General features: G+C 45.4%; 1 protein-coding gene and 1 long non-coding RNA gene across 2 annotated transcripts in view; one reads left to right on the top strand and one right to left on the bottom strand.

Moving 5' to 3' along the window:
- LOC110089566 (solute carrier family 12 member 3) overlaps positions 1-17,210 on the top strand; it is a 29,678-nt gene extending 12,468 nt beyond the window's left edge. Inside the window, exons 10-27 of the mRNA XM_078377147.1 lie at positions 615-699; positions 1,502-1,665; positions 1,789-1,896; positions 2,754-2,877; positions 3,770-3,871; positions 4,566-4,721; positions 4,820-4,919; positions 5,836-5,947; positions 6,074-6,202; positions 7,730-7,836; positions 10,065-10,147; positions 10,385-10,438; positions 11,464-11,568; positions 11,907-12,018; positions 13,027-13,113; positions 14,762-14,897; positions 15,622-15,689; positions 16,749-17,210. Of these exons, the coding sequence (XP_078233273.1) occupies positions 615-699; positions 1,502-1,665; positions 1,789-1,896; positions 2,754-2,877; positions 3,770-3,871; positions 4,566-4,721; positions 4,820-4,919; positions 5,836-5,947; positions 6,074-6,202; positions 7,730-7,836; positions 10,065-10,147; positions 10,385-10,438; positions 11,464-11,568; positions 11,907-12,018; positions 13,027-13,113; positions 14,762-14,897; positions 15,622-15,689; positions 16,749-16,890 (1,974 nt within the window). The 3' untranslated portion in view covers positions 16,891-17,210. The remainder of the gene's footprint in view (positions 1-614; positions 700-1,501; positions 1,666-1,788; positions 1,897-2,753; positions 2,878-3,769; positions 3,872-4,565; positions 4,722-4,819; positions 4,920-5,835; positions 5,948-6,073; positions 6,203-7,729; positions 7,837-10,064; positions 10,148-10,384; positions 10,439-11,463; positions 11,569-11,906; positions 12,019-13,026; positions 13,114-14,761; positions 14,898-15,621; positions 15,690-16,748) is intronic.
- On the bottom strand, positions 12,863-17,004 carry LOC144583429 (uncharacterized). Its single transcript, XR_013537186.1, has 2 exons — positions 16,875-17,004; positions 12,863-14,884 (listed from the first exon to the last, which is right to left on the bottom strand). It is a non-coding gene; the product is annotated as an uncharacterized LOC144583429 (long non-coding RNA).
- Positions 17,211-17,675: the final 465 nt, after the last annotated feature.

Below are 17,675 nucleotides of genomic sequence, written 5' to 3'. Positions count from 1 at the left end.
TTGGTGACCTGAGTGGGACTCAGTATAAATAATATTAATAATCAATTCCAACGTATGGTGACCTTTTCAGGGTTTCTTTGGTTTAGAGGCCTCAAAAAGGAGGTCACAATTTCTTTGTCCTGAGGGAGGGGGGTTGCCTTGGGATTGTGTGGTTTGCCCAAGGCCACACAAGCTGGCTCTTTTCCCACAAGGCTTTGTGGGGAATTGAACTTCTGACCAAGGAGCTCCATCTCATTGAGCTATCCAGCAGAATCCAGCTACCCAGGCGAGAGCAATGGCTTCAACTGTGCCCCTAGTTGACGGGTCTCCACTGCTAACCCCGCGCCATGCTCCCGTCGTGTGAGTTGGCGCATGCCAAGGAACACAAGTGGCAGCTTATTAACTGCCGACTATTCACTGCCACAGCTTATGGGGTCGCACTTCACCTGGCCTAACTAACCCATAGGCCAATAAGAAGAAAAAAAAATCAGGAAAAGAACATTTAAGAAGAGCAGCCGATCAGAATGCCGTGAGCTGGAACAGCAGCCAAGAGGGGCAGATCTCAGAGGGGAGAAATAATGGTTGGTCTCCACTGATGAGGAGGGAGCTTCACTCTCTGTCCTTGTGCTTTGCAGGACCCAGCGGTAGCCATCCCCCAGGGAACGCTGATGGCCATCTTCCTGACCACCTTGACCTACCTGGCCATCGCTGCCACCATAGGTAAAGAGTCTGGTGCTTGAGGTCCTTCTGGCTGTGCCAAGGGCTCAGCCCTAGCTCATAACTGAGCAGAGCCGGTGTTCCAGACTCAAAAGTTTTTTGTTGTTGTTTAGTTGTTAAGTCGTGTCTGACTCTTTATGACCCCATGGACCAGAGCACGCCAGGCCCTCCTGTCTTCCACTGCCTCCCGGAGTTTGGTGTCAAAGTCATGTTGGTCACTTCGATGACACTGTCCAACCATCCCGTCCTCTGTCGTCCCCTTCTCCTCTTGCCTTCACACTTTCCCAACATCAGGGTCTTTTCCAGGGAGTCTTCCCTTCTCATGAGATGGCCAAAGTATTGGAGCCTCAGCTTCAGCATCTATCCTTCCAGTGAGCACTCAGGCTTGATTTCCTTCCGAATGGATAGGTTTGATCTCCTTGCAGTCCAGGGGACTCTCAAGAGCCTCCTCCAGCACCACAATTCAAAAGCATCAATTCTTCGGCGGTCAGCCTTCTTTATGGTCCAGCTCTTACTTCCATACAACAGTACTGGAAAAACAATAGCTTTGACTATGCGGACCTTTGTCGGCAAGGTTTTAACAAGTGCCAGACCAGATGACAATGATGATTTTAATCCGGAGGAGGATTTATATTATTTTAATTGTATATGTGTTGTTAGCCGCCCAGAGTGGTAGAATATACCAGATGGGTGGGGTATAAATCTAATTAATTAATCAATTAATCAATTAATCAATTAATCAATTAATTAATTAATTAATTAATTAATTAATTAATTAATTAATTAATTAATTCCATTCTGACAGGGACTTGTGTGATCCGAGATGCTTCCGGCAGCATGAACGACACGATGGGCACCACCAACTTCACAGGTGGGGACTGTGTCGGCCTTGGCTGCTTGAGCGGGTGGAACTTCACCGAGTGCTCCGTGGCTGGGACCTGCGAATACGGACTGGCCAATGACTATCAAGTAAGGAAAACCCAGGATCCCAGGGTTGTCCCCCTTCCCCTTTAGCTCTGTGTCTGTCTCTTGAGTCTTGTATGCGATGCTCTCCCTCCATCATAAGGTCTGCCCCCTTCATATGTCTCCTAGACTATGAGTATGGTGTCGGCGTTCAGCCCCCTCATCACGGCTGGAATCTTCGCTGCCACGCTCTCCTCGGCTTTAGCGTGTCTCGTCTCTGCTCCCAAGGTCTTCCAGGTATGTATTGATTTATTTAAAAAAACTTTTACCATGCCTTTTTTCCTTAAAAGGACTCCAGGGGGGCTCACCTCATCGAAAGGACAATATTTAAAAGCTAAAAAGCAACAAATATACAAATATTAAAATAGAATCAGGCTAATATTATATTTAAAAGGGCAAATAAAATCAATATGAAGGACGTATTTAAGAGCAACAGAGGACAAGAATCCAATATGGAAAAAGCCCTCTCAGATGGCCAGTCACTCAGAAAAAGCCTGTCGGAACAGAAAGGTCTTTTTGCCTGCCTGTGAAAAGGGTAGCAAAGATGGGGCCCACCTGGCTTCCAGTGGGAGGGAGTTCCAGAGTCTGGGAGCAGCCACAGAGAAGGCCATTTCCCATGTCCCTAACCAAGCGCACCTGTGAAGGTGTTGGGATGGAAAGAAAAGCCTCCCTTGATGATTTGAATGCTTGAGTAGGCTCATAGAGGGAGACGTGGTCTTTTAAAGAGGTGCTGTCTATGGGGGCGCAGAGATGGTCCTGAAAGGACCATCGTGCTGTTTCAAATAGGGATGATAAGCCCCTGGTGCTGTGCTGAGTCCCCAATTCCCAGCCTCCACTGTTACTTCTCCCTGTGGCTCTGTCTGACAAAGCCAAGTAGTTATAGATGTTCTCTAGGAAGAACACCAACTGTAGCCCAGTGAGGTTCTCACCTTCCTACTCCTCTGTGCCATCAAGTGGATGCTTCAGAACCATCCCTGGGAGCTGATCTTCAACACTCAGAAGCCCACCGAGTCTTGTTGACAAAGACTACGTAAGCTTGGACCTGTTGGTCCCCCTTTCTCCTTACCTTCAATGGGTCTTGTTCTCCTCTACAGTGTCTCTGCCAGGACAACCTCTACCCGTTCATTGGCTTCTTTGCCAAAGGGTATGGAAAGAACCAAGAGCCACTGAGAGCGTACGCTCTGACCTTCATCCTAGCTATTGCCTTCATCCTCATCGGTAAGTTCACTGCTCTTCCCTTCCTATCAGTGCAGCAATCCACATGAATAGGGACCCAGCGTGGTGCTTTGGGCTTCGTGGTTAAAGTCTTGGACTAGAACTTGGGAGATGCAGGTTTCAAGTCCATATTGAGCTGTGAAACTCACTGAGTAACCTTTCTCATCCGGTTTCATAGGGAAGTGTGAAAATAGATTTGAGACTCTTAAATTATTAATACATTGGCCTGAATTCTGTTGCTTAATGAAGTAAATCACACTAGAATAGGCCCATTGACAGAAGAACTATCAAATCAATGGGGATTTGGTGAATCGACTCCTCCATAAGTTCCATTGACTCAAATGGGCCGACTCTAACTGTGACTTACTTTAGCATAGTACATTTGAGTCAGAGTAGGCCCATTGGAATCAATGGAACTCATGGAGGAGTGAATTCACCAAATCCCCATTGATTCAATAGTCCTTCTGTAGTGCAATTATTATACAAAGTGACAGGGTTTTGGCCATCAATTTAAAATAATATGTCAGGGAAGGGAATGATGTAAACCTGAGCTTGTTTGTCTGTTAGTGGAACTCCATGGTATAATCATGGTCAAAGGCTTTATGAAGAGACTGCTATGAGAGCATAGACTGGACGCTGTTTAGAAAGACTGTAGCCTATGTATTATATAATTCACTAAAGATAGGACTCAAGACTACATTCTAGAGAAGAAGATAAAATGTTCCATGTGAACACTAATAAACAAGAGGCAATGGTCAGCGAGAGGAAGGAGAACAGATGTGGGATCTACAGCATGGAGGACTCGGTATTGAACACATGCAAACATCTGCTTCCACCATTGTCTGCTGGAATATGGTGGCCTCTTTGTCAACGGCCTTCTTCTTTATCTCTGCAGCTGAGCTCAATACCATCGCTCCCATCATCTCCAATTTTTTCCTGTGCTCATATGCCCTCATCAACTTCAGTTGCTTCCATGCCACTGTTACGAACTCCCCAGGTAAGGTGGGTGAGGGAGATAGCCTGAGAGAGCAGGGGTGGGGGAGAGGTTTTGTGGGGACAGAAAAAAAGCAAGTGTGGATCATCATCATCTCAGAACTGCTTTGCTGGAAGATCATTGAGTACAGCCACTGTCAAGGAGGCACAGTGGGGAATTGAACTCCCAACCTCTGGCTCTGTAGCCAAATAATTAAACCACTGTGCTATGTTTTGGGTCAAGCCCTGCACTATTTGGATGCTGGGGGGGGGGGTGGAACAGCAGCGCAGAACCCAGTATTTTTTGCAGGAACTTTTGACCCACCATGAAAAGACAAAACTCTGGTGCCAGTCAGCATCCTCTTAAGACCCCACTTCTAACTTTTGAGAATTCTACCTCCCCCCCCACCGCAAGGTTTCCCTAGACAACCATGAGGACTAGCAGCTTCTTACAGACGATGAAAGCTAAACCTTTCAGGCTGCTGGATGCTGCGTGGATCCTTTTTTTTTCTTGCATGGCAACCCTCTAGAGACCTGCAGAAGAGCGTGAGGGCTCAAAAACTTGCTAGGCTGTGTGTGTTAGAGAGGTGTGTGACTGTATGTGTATGCATAGTTGTGTTAAGTCAGTGACAGGATACATAGGGGTTGGCTGTGGCTCCGGGGCTGTCTGCGTCCATTGCTTCCATCTCACTCGAATGCCTCTTGTCTTTCTCCTCTAGGTTGGAGGCCTTCCTTCCGCTACTTCAGCAAATGGACAGCCCTCTTTGGGGCTATCGTCTCTGTGGTCATTATGTTCCTTCTGACATGGTGGGCAGCCCTCATTGTCGTTGGGATCATCATTGTGAGCTTGGCTTATACGACCTACAAGAAACCAGGTAAGAAAGCTTGGGGTTTACCATCAGACGCCAAGAAGACCTGAGAGTTTTGTTGTGGTGCGCTGAGGGAGAGGAGCTGAATCCGTGTCTTGCTTTAGAGGTGAACTGGGGCTCCTCGATGCAAGCCGGCAGCTACAACATGGCCCTGACAAACGCTATGAACTTGAGTGATGTCGAAGACCACGTCAAGAATTTCCGGTGAGTTGACATCGTTGTTGATCAAGTGGAGGATGGGAAGCTTCAGAGTTGGATTTCCTTGGCGGTTTTGGTCACCTTTCTGGGGTAGATGTTGAGTAAAGGCTAGTGAGTCAGGTTTACTCAGATGTAGACTCAATGCAGCAGGGCGAACTGCATGGCAAGTGTGTAGAGCATCATTGTCTCGAATACAAACTTTGCTCAAAGTATTAAAAACACAATAAATTATACATTGAAAACAATTAAACTATACAACTGATTAAAATAGATTGGATTATTAAAAACACGTAAAACATTAGCAACTACCCTGTTTCCCCTAAAATAAGACCTAACCTGAAAATAAACCCTAGTATTATTTTTAAGGATGTTCATAATATAAGCCCCAGTTAAGTGAAACCCCCGCCCTCCACCCTTGTGCAGCAACCGGAAGATGACATGACTGTACTTGAATCAACATAGATGGTTGTACATGAAAAAAATTAAAACATCCCCTGAAAATAAGCCCTAATGCATTTTTAGAGCAAAAATTAATATAAGACCCTGTCTTATTTTCGGGGAAACAGGGTATTTTACTTAAGGTGGGTTATATCCCACTTGCCAGAGAGGCACTGGGCAGAATCCTACTGCTGAACACCACATGTCGGGGGAAACTGCATCAGCGGTTCTGGCAATTTTCTGACCGCCTGTTGTACACCCAAGCGCACCGCCGGGTGCACAGCTGGGTGTGTCCAACCACATGACTGCCAGCCAGAACAGGGCATGTTCTGGTTATACCGTTTTAGGTTTAACGCCATGCAAAGCCCGTTCTGGGTGGAGTGGAAACCTGTGCTTCCTTATCAACTAATGCATCGTAATCCACTGGGGATTCGTGTTTGTGCAAACCAGCCCACAATCCTTAGAGACGCTTCTCTTCCCACAGGCCTCAATGTCTAGTGCTCTCAGGGCCCCCCAACTTCCGCCCAGCCCTTGTGGATTTTGTTGGTGCCTTCACAAAGAATGTGAGCCTCATGATCTGTGGGAATGTGGCTGAGGTGAGTCTCTCTCTGGCCAGAAGATGCTTTGTTGTGTTGATCAAAAGATGGGAAGGGATGGAGGCAATTGGGGGGGGGGGAACTGGCACTTTGTGCTTTTACCTGAACCCCCTTCTACACCATTAGCTGTACGACAACTCCTGTGCTGAGAACTACGATGAGCAGCTCCAGTGGCTTAGCACGCGCAAGACCCGCTCTTTCTACAACTTCATCATGACAGGGGACCTCAGATCTGGTGCCAGGAGTCTTTTGCAGGTAACCTATTTGCAGCTAAGGGGGTGGGCAGGGGAGTTTTGACAGCTTCCCCTAAGAACAACCCTTAATGGTTGATTACACAATGGACGAGAGCATTGGTGGCCAAGATGCACATCAGCGCTTGGATGAAGTCATCTCAACTCCCAGAATGCATGACCCTCAGCAGTACAGACTACAGCATTCTGGAAGCTGTGGCCCAAGAAAACTATTTTCCCGAGTTTTTGGTACACACATGGAACGGACGACTCACCATCCCCTTGAAACACATTACACCCAGCAGAGGGGCTGCTCAGATCAAAGACCATGTCTGCTCTTCTCGATTTGGTTGGACTTTGAAACAAGATGCGGTTTTAGGTCCCGGAGCAACTTAACCATGTCTGGCCCTGGGAACTACCCATAGAAGCCTGCTAAACTCTGACTGTCCTTGGCTGATATTGTGGCTATTTTTGGCTGTTATGGAAGGGAAACTATTCCAGGGGGGAAATAAAAACAAGCCATGCATACCTCTCTGTCCTGGAAGACACACTTGCTCTTCCCAAATGGATGGGAGTACACTGTGGTTAGAAGGAGAAGATAGGTCCTAACGAACATCTGTAGATTAGTGGGAGATTGTGTACGCAGAAGGTCTCAGGCATAAACCCTGGTATTTCATCACAATCTTCTTGAGCTCAAAGTCAGAACCTGGAGGTCTGCATGGATCTCATCCGTATGTGGAACAACCAAACCACATGATTGCAGCATTGGGCTAAGCAGTTGACTGTCCTGCCCTAACTCTGCCCACCCAAACTCAACGTTAGATCATCATGGAAAGGGAAAGATTGTAAGAGGATTTCCCGTTCCACTCAAGCTGTGTTTAGGGGAAGACCACCTTTCTGATGTGTCTGCTGGTTTATCCTTTGCTTCTGATTTTGTTGGCCTGTGAGGCTTGTTCCATACTGAAATGGTTTGGTTGTTCCACACAACCGAGCCTTGTGACAACTCTAGTTAAAAGGATTTCAAGCAAAAAAAAGTTCTGAGAAATCAGAGGATAGAGCAGTGGTCCCCAACCTTGGTTCCCCAGATGTTCTTGGACTGATTCTCCCAGAAACCTTCACTGCTGGCTGTGTTGGCCAATATTTCTGGAACTTATAATCCAAGAACATCTGGGGAACCAAGACTGGAATCACTAGAATAGACATTTCTGGCCCTTAAAGGCAACGGTGATCTATCCCAGTGTTAATAAGCTTCTCCCTTACAGGTCTCCTTGTATTTCTTGACTAAACGTTGAATGAAATGTTGAACCAGCAGAAGAGTTTTCAAGATGAAACTGTGATTGTACATTTAAGCCACAATTCAAAGTTGAAACTCACCCTTGTGAATAGAGTACATGCGAGTGTGTGGAGCCACACAACCGGCATATTGTGTGGTCATTAAGTCACATTTGATATGTTGGCCTCTAGTGGCCAGAATTAGTATTACTCTACAGATTTCTCTCTCCAACCTCTTTTCTTCATGGGCTACAAGCTTAATGGCAACTTCTCCCTGTAGGTCTCTGGTCTGGGACGCCTCAAACCCAACACAATGGTCCTGGGTTACAAGAAGAATTGGCAGACAGATTCCCCACAGAACCTGGAGAATTACGTGGGCATAATACAGTAAGGGCTGCATCTTGGACAAAGAGGTGATAGAGAGGGGAAAATATATGAAAGCGTGTGATGGCGGGGGTGGGAATGACAAAAAAATGGGTTTGGTCAAAGAGGCTGGAAACTTCTGGAAATGTGAGTTTTAATCTATAAGACTGGTGGCATCAATGATCCATCTCATAGGACAAACTCTCTGTAGGAGAACATTTTTCCCCCCTTCCTGGTCCTTTTAATATAAAGTGTGCATCATCCATAAAAAGTAAAATAAAGCCAGAACCTCAACTAGTTCTGGAGAGGGAAGCAGCAAATACAGAAGAGTATTGTGAAGGCGTAAAAGCTTGATGGATGTGAAGACAAACAGGGGAATTGGTCCAAAAGTGGAGGCGAGGAAGGTACGGGGGAAAACAGATAAAAATGGCAGCAATTTGGAAGGCTGCCATATTTTAAGGTGAACTTTCATAGGCCAGTCCACTCCCTCAGACGCCATGAAAGCATAAGTTAAGATGTAACCGTTAGTTATGTTAGAGATTCCTGGTGTGGTGTAGCGCAGTGGTCCCCAACCTTGGGCCTCCAGATGTTCTTGGACTACAACTCCCAGAAGCCTTCACCACCACATCTTCTGACTAGGATTTCTGGGAGTTGAAGTCCAAGAATATCTGGAGGCCCAAGGTTGGGGACTACTAGTGTAGCGGAGAGAGAGATGGACTAGATTCGAATCCCCACCCAGCCATGGAAACTCACTGGGGGATTAGAAGTGGTAAAACCACTCCTTAAATATCTCACTGACCTTGAAAGCCCTATTAGGGCTGTTATAAGTCAGTTCTGACTTGATGGCACACAACACAAGTGACCGTGTGGATTGACTCCTGAATCCTAAAATTGTAAACACCGAACAATAAGTTAGTAAAGTGCTATATTTGCCCACAAAAGTTCACATTAAAACATAGTGGCTAGTCTTCAAGGTGCCACAACATTTTTGACTTCTTTCTTTTTTTAAATTTTTATTTGGTTTTGGCCCGATGTGCAAGGGCAGATGATCACAGCTACCTCTTCTAAAACCACAGTGATCCAAAGGGTTGCATCTAGAATGTCTGCCTGTCCAAAACCCCTTACCTCTTGTTCTGCTTTCTTCAAAACACTAACTGGGTCAAATATATTCTGTGCATATTCAGAAATACTCTCCAATTCAATGGTTGTTATGGGTTTTCCGGGGCGTTTAGCCGTGTTCTTGAGGTTTTTCTTCCTAACATTTCGCCAGTCTCTGTGGCCGGCATCGTCAGAGGACTAGTCCTTCCTGCAAAAGGTCAATGAACTCTACCCAGCCACAAGGACCCGTGATCACTGCACACAAAAGACCAGCTAACGACACCCATCAATCACAGTGACAGATCATCTCTTCCCCTTATCACAACAATACATCATAGGCATCCTTCAGTCTCGAGAGACTATGGTAACGTGCTCTGTATAGAGGACTTGGAACAGCGTCTAGTGTTTTGAAGCTGTACGTGAAGCTGGAGTGTCCTCTCCAGAGCATGAAGCCTGGGTAAAATAATATGGAGGATAGGCTGTTACCCAACCAGAAATGCCCCCTCTCCACGTCACTGAAATAGTCCAATGGAAAGGCAAGAGCCAATACAACTGGCTTCAGCGACATCGCAAGAGTTGACAGAATGACACAAAGTGCCTCCGGCTCCAGATTTTTCCTCGAGGTTAACTCCTGAAGCCTTTTCCATCAGTAGATATAGCCACAAGGCAGTGGAGGTTTGAAGTCAGAGTTTTCCTTCTCCTAGATGGGCTGCCTTCCAGGGCTGACGCGTCCCACCTACCTGGCACAACAATACACCCACAACAGAAAACACACTGATCACCATAATCACCCAATCTCCTGAAAAGGACAAAAAGCTGACCTCACAGCTTTAAATACTCAACTGTCCCACAAACTGCACCAAGCACAGACAGAGTTCTGACTCCTGTCCTCTGAAGATGCCGGCCACAGAGGCTGGTGAAACATTAGGAAGAAAATCCTCAAGAACACGGCCAGACAGCCCGAAAAACCTACAACCACCATCGGATCCCGGCCGTGAAAGCCTTCGAGAATACACTCTCCAATTCCTTTATTAAGTAGGAAAAGAATACCTTGCCAACATGATCGCTCAATAAGCAATAATTTAAGGAAGGCATGGGTAAATATTGAAGTTAATTTGCCATGTCTTTCTCTCTCTCTCCCCCACCCCTCGCAGTGATTGTTTTGACTTAAGTGTCGGAGTGTGTGTGCTCCGGATGCGTGATGGATTGGACGTCTCAAGGACAGTGAAAGCACAAGGTGGGTCTCCTCGGGAAAGATGTGGGATGGGCAGGAGCTGGAGAATACACCAAGTCATGCCTCTTATCTCCTTTTAGTACTGGAAGACGAGAATGGTTTCCCCAAAGCTCTGAACCAAAATGGCTAAGGGTTTCTGGAAAGCATGATCTGGATGCAGAATTTTCTATTTTTTCTCTTTTCTTTTTTAAATTTAAGTACCTGCTTTGACTAACCCTTTGTTCATGTCTCTCCCACCAGTGAATTTGGGCTTTGAAGACTCAGAATCAGTGCTGGGCCGGGAGAAACAGAAACGTATGTTATACCCTTGTATTCTATGTTCAGAACCTCCCTCTAAGTGTTACGATGTTTTGAGGACCCCACACCTATAAGCCAGGATTCCGTTTCTTAAGAATCACAGAGAATGTAGGGTGTTTATTTATAGATGTATACAAATTAAAAATTTATTTAAACATTTACAAGGGTCAAGAATAAGATGAGTTGTCCTCAATCCATTCATCACCTCTCTCTTTAATTTTTTTTATTATGGTAATTAAATTTTTTAGACTAAACACATTAGAAAATATCCACACAAATTACCTATGAAAAAAAATAATAACACAAAATGTAGTGCTCCCTTCACCCTGGGGACCATTATATCTTACTTAATTTATTTTTTACCTCCTTTTACTCGACCTTCAATCCATCATTTAACAGTCTCTGTATTGCTTTCAAAAATAAATATAATCTTGATTCGGTTATTTCCCTTTCCTTGTACTCAATCGAGCATTTATCAATTTATTCTATATCTCATTAAATCTATTAGTCTTTAACTCTCCTTTTTTGAACTTAATTTCCGAAGTCAATTTATCATTAATTGCAATATTCCAAAAAAAATTTATACTATTTGTGCAATTGGAAAACACAATTTTGCTTCCAATTCATTCATCACTTCTCTGGGAGGTGTTGCTTCCAAGTCCCTAAACTGGTCACTCTGTTTCTTGAGATCTGAGAATCAACATTTATGGAGCTGTAAGAGTTCTTAAAGAGGTGTGTTCCCCCTGCCCCACGTGTTGGGCACATTGAAAACTCATTCAGACCAACCCAATGCTATCACTCTTGGAAACATGGGTTAACAAGTTGAGCTGATAGCTAGTAATAGACAATGCTTTCAATCAACGAGGGGTTTCCCAAGGGCTTCCTGAGCCCTACACAGGGCTGTGACTGGAGTCGAGAGTGTTCTAGATTCAGATCTTGGGAGCTTCAGAAAGGGTTTTGAAAGTGATGCAACAACCGTACAACAAGGAATTATTGAGAAGCTTCATTTACTCTTCCCGCAGGTGACGCATTCAAAGTGATGGGTGCAGATTCGCACCTGGAAACGGTATTCCAGAGCAAACAGAAGAAGAAGAACATTGACATATATTGGCTTTTTGATGATGGTGGTACGTGCCTTTCCTTTCTCTAGTGCCCTCTAGTGTTGGGGAGGACCTTTCCCTTCTGGCACAAATTGGCATCGCCACAGCGTGAGGACAACGCGGTGGCTGTCACTTGTATTACTATCCCTTTTGTGGACAAGACTATGACACAGATGAGGGAGGTGACCCTCTAATCCCTGATGCAGGAACTCTGTTTGGTATCCCCACTTAAATGGCTTTCCTTACAACACACCAGCGCGGATCAAGTTCTTCATAAAGGGCCCCCCTCCTGTGCCCCTCTCCCAAAGCATATCCACCCGTCTTTTGTAGTCTGCTCTTTAGACTTCCTTCTCTCTTTCCTCCAGGGCTGACCCTCCTCATTCCTTACCTCCTCACGCGGCGAAAACGCTGGAGCCGCTGCAAAGTCCGGGTCTTCATCAGCAGCCAGATCAGCAACGCTGAAGAACACAGAGAAGAGTAAGGAGACAAGGGGCAGAGCAAGCTGCTCAGAGGAAGCCAAACTCTGCGACCCTGCCCATCACTTTAATATATATTAATTAGTAAGAGTACCTGATGAGCACACAAACACATATGGAGGGGAAGGAAGAACTTTGAGAAGTCCAGCTTTTTGTTGCACTGGAAGATGACAGATACCATTGTCTCTGAAGCAAAACATCTAACTCTCCAATCTCTAGGGTGTTTCCTCTTGCAGTGTAATCACAGTATAGACATCCTCTGCGTAATTAAATCAGTAGCAACCTGCTGCTCATCCCCACCATGGCTTAAATGTCTGGTAGCCAGAGAAAGACTCGTAGGGCTTGTCAACCCTGAAATTTGGTTTGATCTGGACGATGCTTAAAAGGTCCTTTAGCGTTAGTGCAGTCTGTTTTAATTCTTGCTATCGGACTCCGAAAGCAGAACAAAGAGCTGTTTTGTACCTCTCAATCAATAATCCCAAAAAAGAATGCATGCCCTTGCCCTGTGCCAGAAAGATACGGGCCAGCTCTTAAAGATGAATGATGAATCATTTTAAGTATAATCAAGGTCTGTTTTCCATGCCAAGCAGTGCTATCAGGGAACCACATATCATGCCCACATGCCAGTATGGACAAACTCGTAACTATTGATTTAGAGATCCTACAGGCATACTCCCTCCAGAGTTGTTTTTTTTTAAAGCTGTAAACCCACACTTTTTAAGGAAGCCTTTAAGGATATCTTCCCCCTGAGATAGTTTGTTCTTCAGCCTATGCCACCCGAGGGATGTTGTCAACATGTTATTTCATCCCATTGGTTTATTTGGTGTGTTTTATTGCTTTGCAGATTTTATTTTTTAATGTTTTGGTTGGGGTGGGTAGAGTCAGGGTTTATATAATCTTGTAATTACTACCCAGAGTAGTGGTTTCCACTAAGTCGGACAGGATAGAAAGGTCTGAAATAAAAGAATAAATACTGTAAATACATTCACTTTCTTTCTTTCCCCTTCAGGATCCAGTTTTTATTGAACAAATTCCGCCTCGGCTTCAACGAAGTCGTGGTGCTGCCTGAAATAATGTGGAGGCCGGAGGAGACGAGGTGAATGCAAGCGGGGCCCCCCTCACCCTCTGTTCTCTGAGATTTTTTCCCTCTCATTTAGTCCCATCCCCCTGCTTCAAATAGTCTTCCTGGGCAACTGAGTTTGAGTCGTTTTCTAATTTGCAGTGTTGATCTGCTTCCCACTTCCCGTTGTTTGTTTTTCTGCTTTATTGTTCAAAGGGCACAATTTAAAGTCCTGATCTTAACCTATAAAGCCTTAAATGGCCTGGGTCCAAGCTGTCCCAAAACCTGTATCTCTCCTTATGAGCCGACTAAGGTGTTAAGATCATCAGGAGAGGGCTTTCTTTCAGTTCCACCACCTTCACAGGTGCATTTGGTGGGGACATGAGAAAGCACCTTCTCTGTTCCTGCTGCTAGACTTTGGAACTCCCTCCCACTGGAGGCCAGATTGGCTCCATCTTTGCTGTCCTTCTGCAAGCAGGCAAAGACCCTTCTCTTCAGGCAGGCTTTTCCTTAGTGATTAACTGTCTGAGAGGTGTTTTAAAAAAGGATTGTTGTATCCTATAACTTTGTATTTTTGGTGGTTTGCTTTTGGTTGTAGATAACATTTTTTTGATCCTTTTAAACACTTTTATAGACTTATTCTTTTTAGCTTTTGTTGTTTAGTCATTAAGTCGTGTCCGACTCTTTGTGACCCCATGGACCAGAGCACGCCAGGCCCTCCTGTCTTCCACTGTCTCCCAGTTGGGTCAAATTCATGTTGGTCGCTTTGATGACACTGTCCATCCATCTCGTCCTCTGTCGTCCCCTTCTCCTCTTCCCTTCAACCTTTCCCAACATCAGGGTCTTTTCCATGGAGTCTTCTCTTCTCATGAGATGGCCAAAGTATTGGAGCCTCAGCTTCAGGATCTGTCCTTCCAGTGAGCACTCAGGCTTGATTTCCTTCAGAATGGATAGGTTTGTTCTCCTTGCAGTCCAGGGGACTCTCAAGAGTCTCCTCCAGCACCACAGTTCAAAGGCATCAATTCTTCGGCAGTCAGCTTTCTTTAGGGTCTAGCTCTCACTTCCATACATCACAATGGAAAAGTCATAGCTTTGACTAAGCGGACTTTTGTCGGCAAGATGATGTCTCTGCTTTTTAAGATGCTGTCGAGGTTTGTCATCGCTTTGTTCCCAAGAAGCAGGCATCTTTTAATTTCGTGGCTGCTGTCTCCATCTGCAGTGATCATGGAGCCTAAGAAAGTAAAATCTGTCACTGACTCCATTTCTTCCCCTTCTATTTCCCAGGAGGTGATGGGACCAGTGGCCATGATCTTAGTTTTTTTGATGTTGAGTTTCAGGACGTTTTTTGCACTCTCCTCTTTCACCCTCATTACAAGGTTCCTTAATTCCTCCTCACTTTCTGCCAACGGCGTGGTATCATCTGCATATTGAAGTTGTTGATATTTCTTCCGGCAGTCTTAATTCCAGTTTGGGATTCCTCCAGTCCGGCCTTTCGCATAATGTATTCTGCATATAAGTTAAATAAGCAGGGAGACAATATACAGCCTTTACAGTTTTTAGCTTTAAATATTGTCTTTTAATGATGTAAGTTTCCTTGGATCCTTTTAAAGGAGAAAAGCCGGGTAAAAATATTTTAAATAAATAAAATAAATACTGTAATTTTTCCCCTGCTTGCTCATGGCAGCCAGAAAGAATTTGAGGATCTTATCGCCCCTTACCGACTCAAGGAGGGCCAGAAAGGGCCAGATGCTCCAGAAGGGATGAAAAGGGAAGCACCGTGGAAGATCACAGATGAAGACCTCGGGGTCTACAAGAGGAAGGTGAGATATTTGTGGGTTCCCTTCCATTGTGGGACGAAGAGGAGAGCGGCCATCACTGTTGGACTAAAGATTTGTAAAGGAGGGGGTTCTAGTAACTTCTCTGACCAGCTGTTGTCCATCGGCCTCTTTAGGATGGCATTTTTGGGATTTGGGAGCTGAGCTGCTATCTCACAACCTGGTCAATGTAGACAACCATCATCTTAGAACTGCCGAGTTAGAAAATACCCCGTGGACCATGGAGCGAGGCCCTTCTCAAGGAGCCAGAGCGGGGAATCAAACTCCCAACCTCTGGCTCCACAGCCAGATGCCTCAACCACTGAACTATGCAGCAAACGTTCTCTGCTGAATTCAGGAAGTTAGAGAAGTCCTACCTACTTCCTCTGGAGTTTCAAGCAGGGGTTCCTAACGTTGGGCCCCCAGATGTTCTCAGACCAAAACTCCCAGAAGCCTTCACCCACTAGCTATGCTGGCCAGGATTTCTGGGACCTGTAGACCAAGAACATCTGGGGAACCCAAGGTTGGAAAGCACTGGATTAAAGACACACACGTATTCTCCAAGCAAGCTGGCAATCGCACCAGTCGTTAAGAGTAGGGATGGTGAATGTTGTGAGCACTGTCAGGTTGAAATAATTAAATATTAGAGTTAAAGGGTCATAGAGGGGACCTAATGAAACCCCACTGGTTGGTCTCATTTCTTATTTCTCTGCATGCCTCTTTTTTCCAGTCTGAACAGCATATGCGCCTCCATGAGATCCTGCAGGACCACTCCCGCAACGCAGCCCTGATTGTCATGTGAGTCCCTCCCCCACTTCTTTTTTTGAAGTCTTGGGTTGGAGGGTTCTATTTAGGAACCATGCGCACAACTCCCCATTCCTCCCGTGGGTTTTTGCCGACATGGGAGAAGACATACAGTTCCTTCCAACAACCTGTCCGCGTAATGTGGCCTCGGCCAAAGTCTGCTCATGCTGTCAGGCCAATCGGCAACTGCCCCTTGGCCGAGCGTGGCCCAGATGTGCCAGATGTTAATTGTGTTTAATCTGAATGATGCGGATCAGGAAGAGCTTTACTCTACTGAAGCTGAGTGTATTCCGTTTCTACCCATGCCCAAAGTCCGGGATGTCACCCTGAACAGGTGGGAAACCCCCTCATTGATCTAAACCCGAGTTTCTAGTCCTTATGAACCAATGAGGCGGCTTAAAAATGCAACAATTCTCAAAGGTTTATGTCGTGGATAACTGTTCTGAAGGACGCTGCTTATAGTGCCTTTGCAACACAGCCTTGTCTTTCCTTTCCTGAGAAAAACAAGAATATTTTCAGCAGTGATAAAGCAGAGAAAGGAAATTAGATCTACCGTATTTTTCCATGTATAGGACTATACTTTTTCCTATAATCTTTAGACTAAAAATTGAAGGTCGTCTTATACACGGAAGATGAGGAGAGAACAAAAACAAGTGGAGGGGAAAGCAGGGATCAAACTGATCCTGCAGGGCTTTGATCCCTGATTTCCCCTCCACTTGCTAAGCCCCACTTAGATTTCTTAATTTTGGGTTAGAAAAGTGGGGGTGTCTTATACATGGAAAAATACAGTAACTGACATCCCTGTGCAAGAGGTTGAATTCTGCAGAGCAGAACATATGTAAAGGTCTTTTTAAAAGCATTTTTGTTGCCTGGCACACAGACCTAGAATGCCCAATAAAGACAGGATGGGTTACGTCATCCTTAGGAAACCCTGGAGAGTTGGTGTGGGCAACATCTGAGTTTTACTCTCCTGGCCTGCTGTAGGAGGTGGGTTATTTCTCATCTCCCAAAAAATGTTTTTCAATTCTTTTTGCTCCCTCCTTCATCGTTTAGGAGCCTTCCTGTGGTGCGGAAAGGGGCTTGTCCGAGCGCCCTCTACATGGCCTGGCTCGAGACAGTCTCCAAAGGCCTCCACCCGCCCGTCGTCTTCATCCGGGGGAACCAGGAAGATGCTCTCACCTTCTATTGCCAGTAGGAGGCAGCGCAGGCGTAAAGATGATGAAATGCCAAAAAAGACTAGGCTTTCCCCTCGCCCATGGCAGCAAGTCACAACTTTGTGGGAAAGCAGGAACCTGGGCAAGACAGATATTCATGGAGGCAACAACAGAGTGTTCGTGGCGTGCGGAAAATCAGCTGTTGTCAAGAAACGCAGTGTGATCAGGCAGTTTCGCAGCAGTGGTCAATCCCTTCCCCTTTGTTTTCCTGGACCAAGACCCACGGTGGCCATTTTCCCTGGATTCTGTGTTTACTTAACGGCCTACCTGTAAATATTAAATTTTAAATATTGTTATTTAACACGAGTGGTCCGACTCCTGCTTTAAAAACTCTTTGCCTCACAGCATCCTTCCGATCCTAACACGGGGGCTCTTCATCTCTTCGCAAAAACCGACCAAAAGGTGATGGATTCCAGCACCAGAAGAGGTTTAGTACTAAGGACTTGAAAATCATGGAGCGCGCATAGTGATGAGGTAGGCGGGAAAGCTGAGGACTCAGGCCCAGGATGTAGGGCTTCACTTTCAATGCCTCTCATCTCCAGGCAAGCCTTGGAAAGAAATTTGCCTGACTTCTCTGGAAACCAGAGAAGGTTAGAATTGGCGGTACTGGTCTAGAGCAGTGGTTCTTAACCTTTTTGAAAGAAACGCCCCCTTGAGCCATTGAGGAAGTTATCATCGCCCCCCTCGCCATGGTGATGATATCTTATTTATTTATTTATTTATTTATTTATTTATTTATTTATTTATTTATTTATTTATTTATTTA

Source organism: Pogona vitticeps, chromosome 6 (assembly GCF_051106095.1).
Source record: "Pogona vitticeps strain Pit_001003342236 chromosome 6, PviZW2.1, whole genome shotgun sequence".
Lineage (NCBI taxonomy): Eukaryota > Metazoa > Chordata > Lepidosauria > Squamata > Agamidae > Pogona > Pogona vitticeps.
Note: the sequence above shows the minus strand (reverse complement) of the source record. Positions and strands in the feature narration are given on the sequence as shown.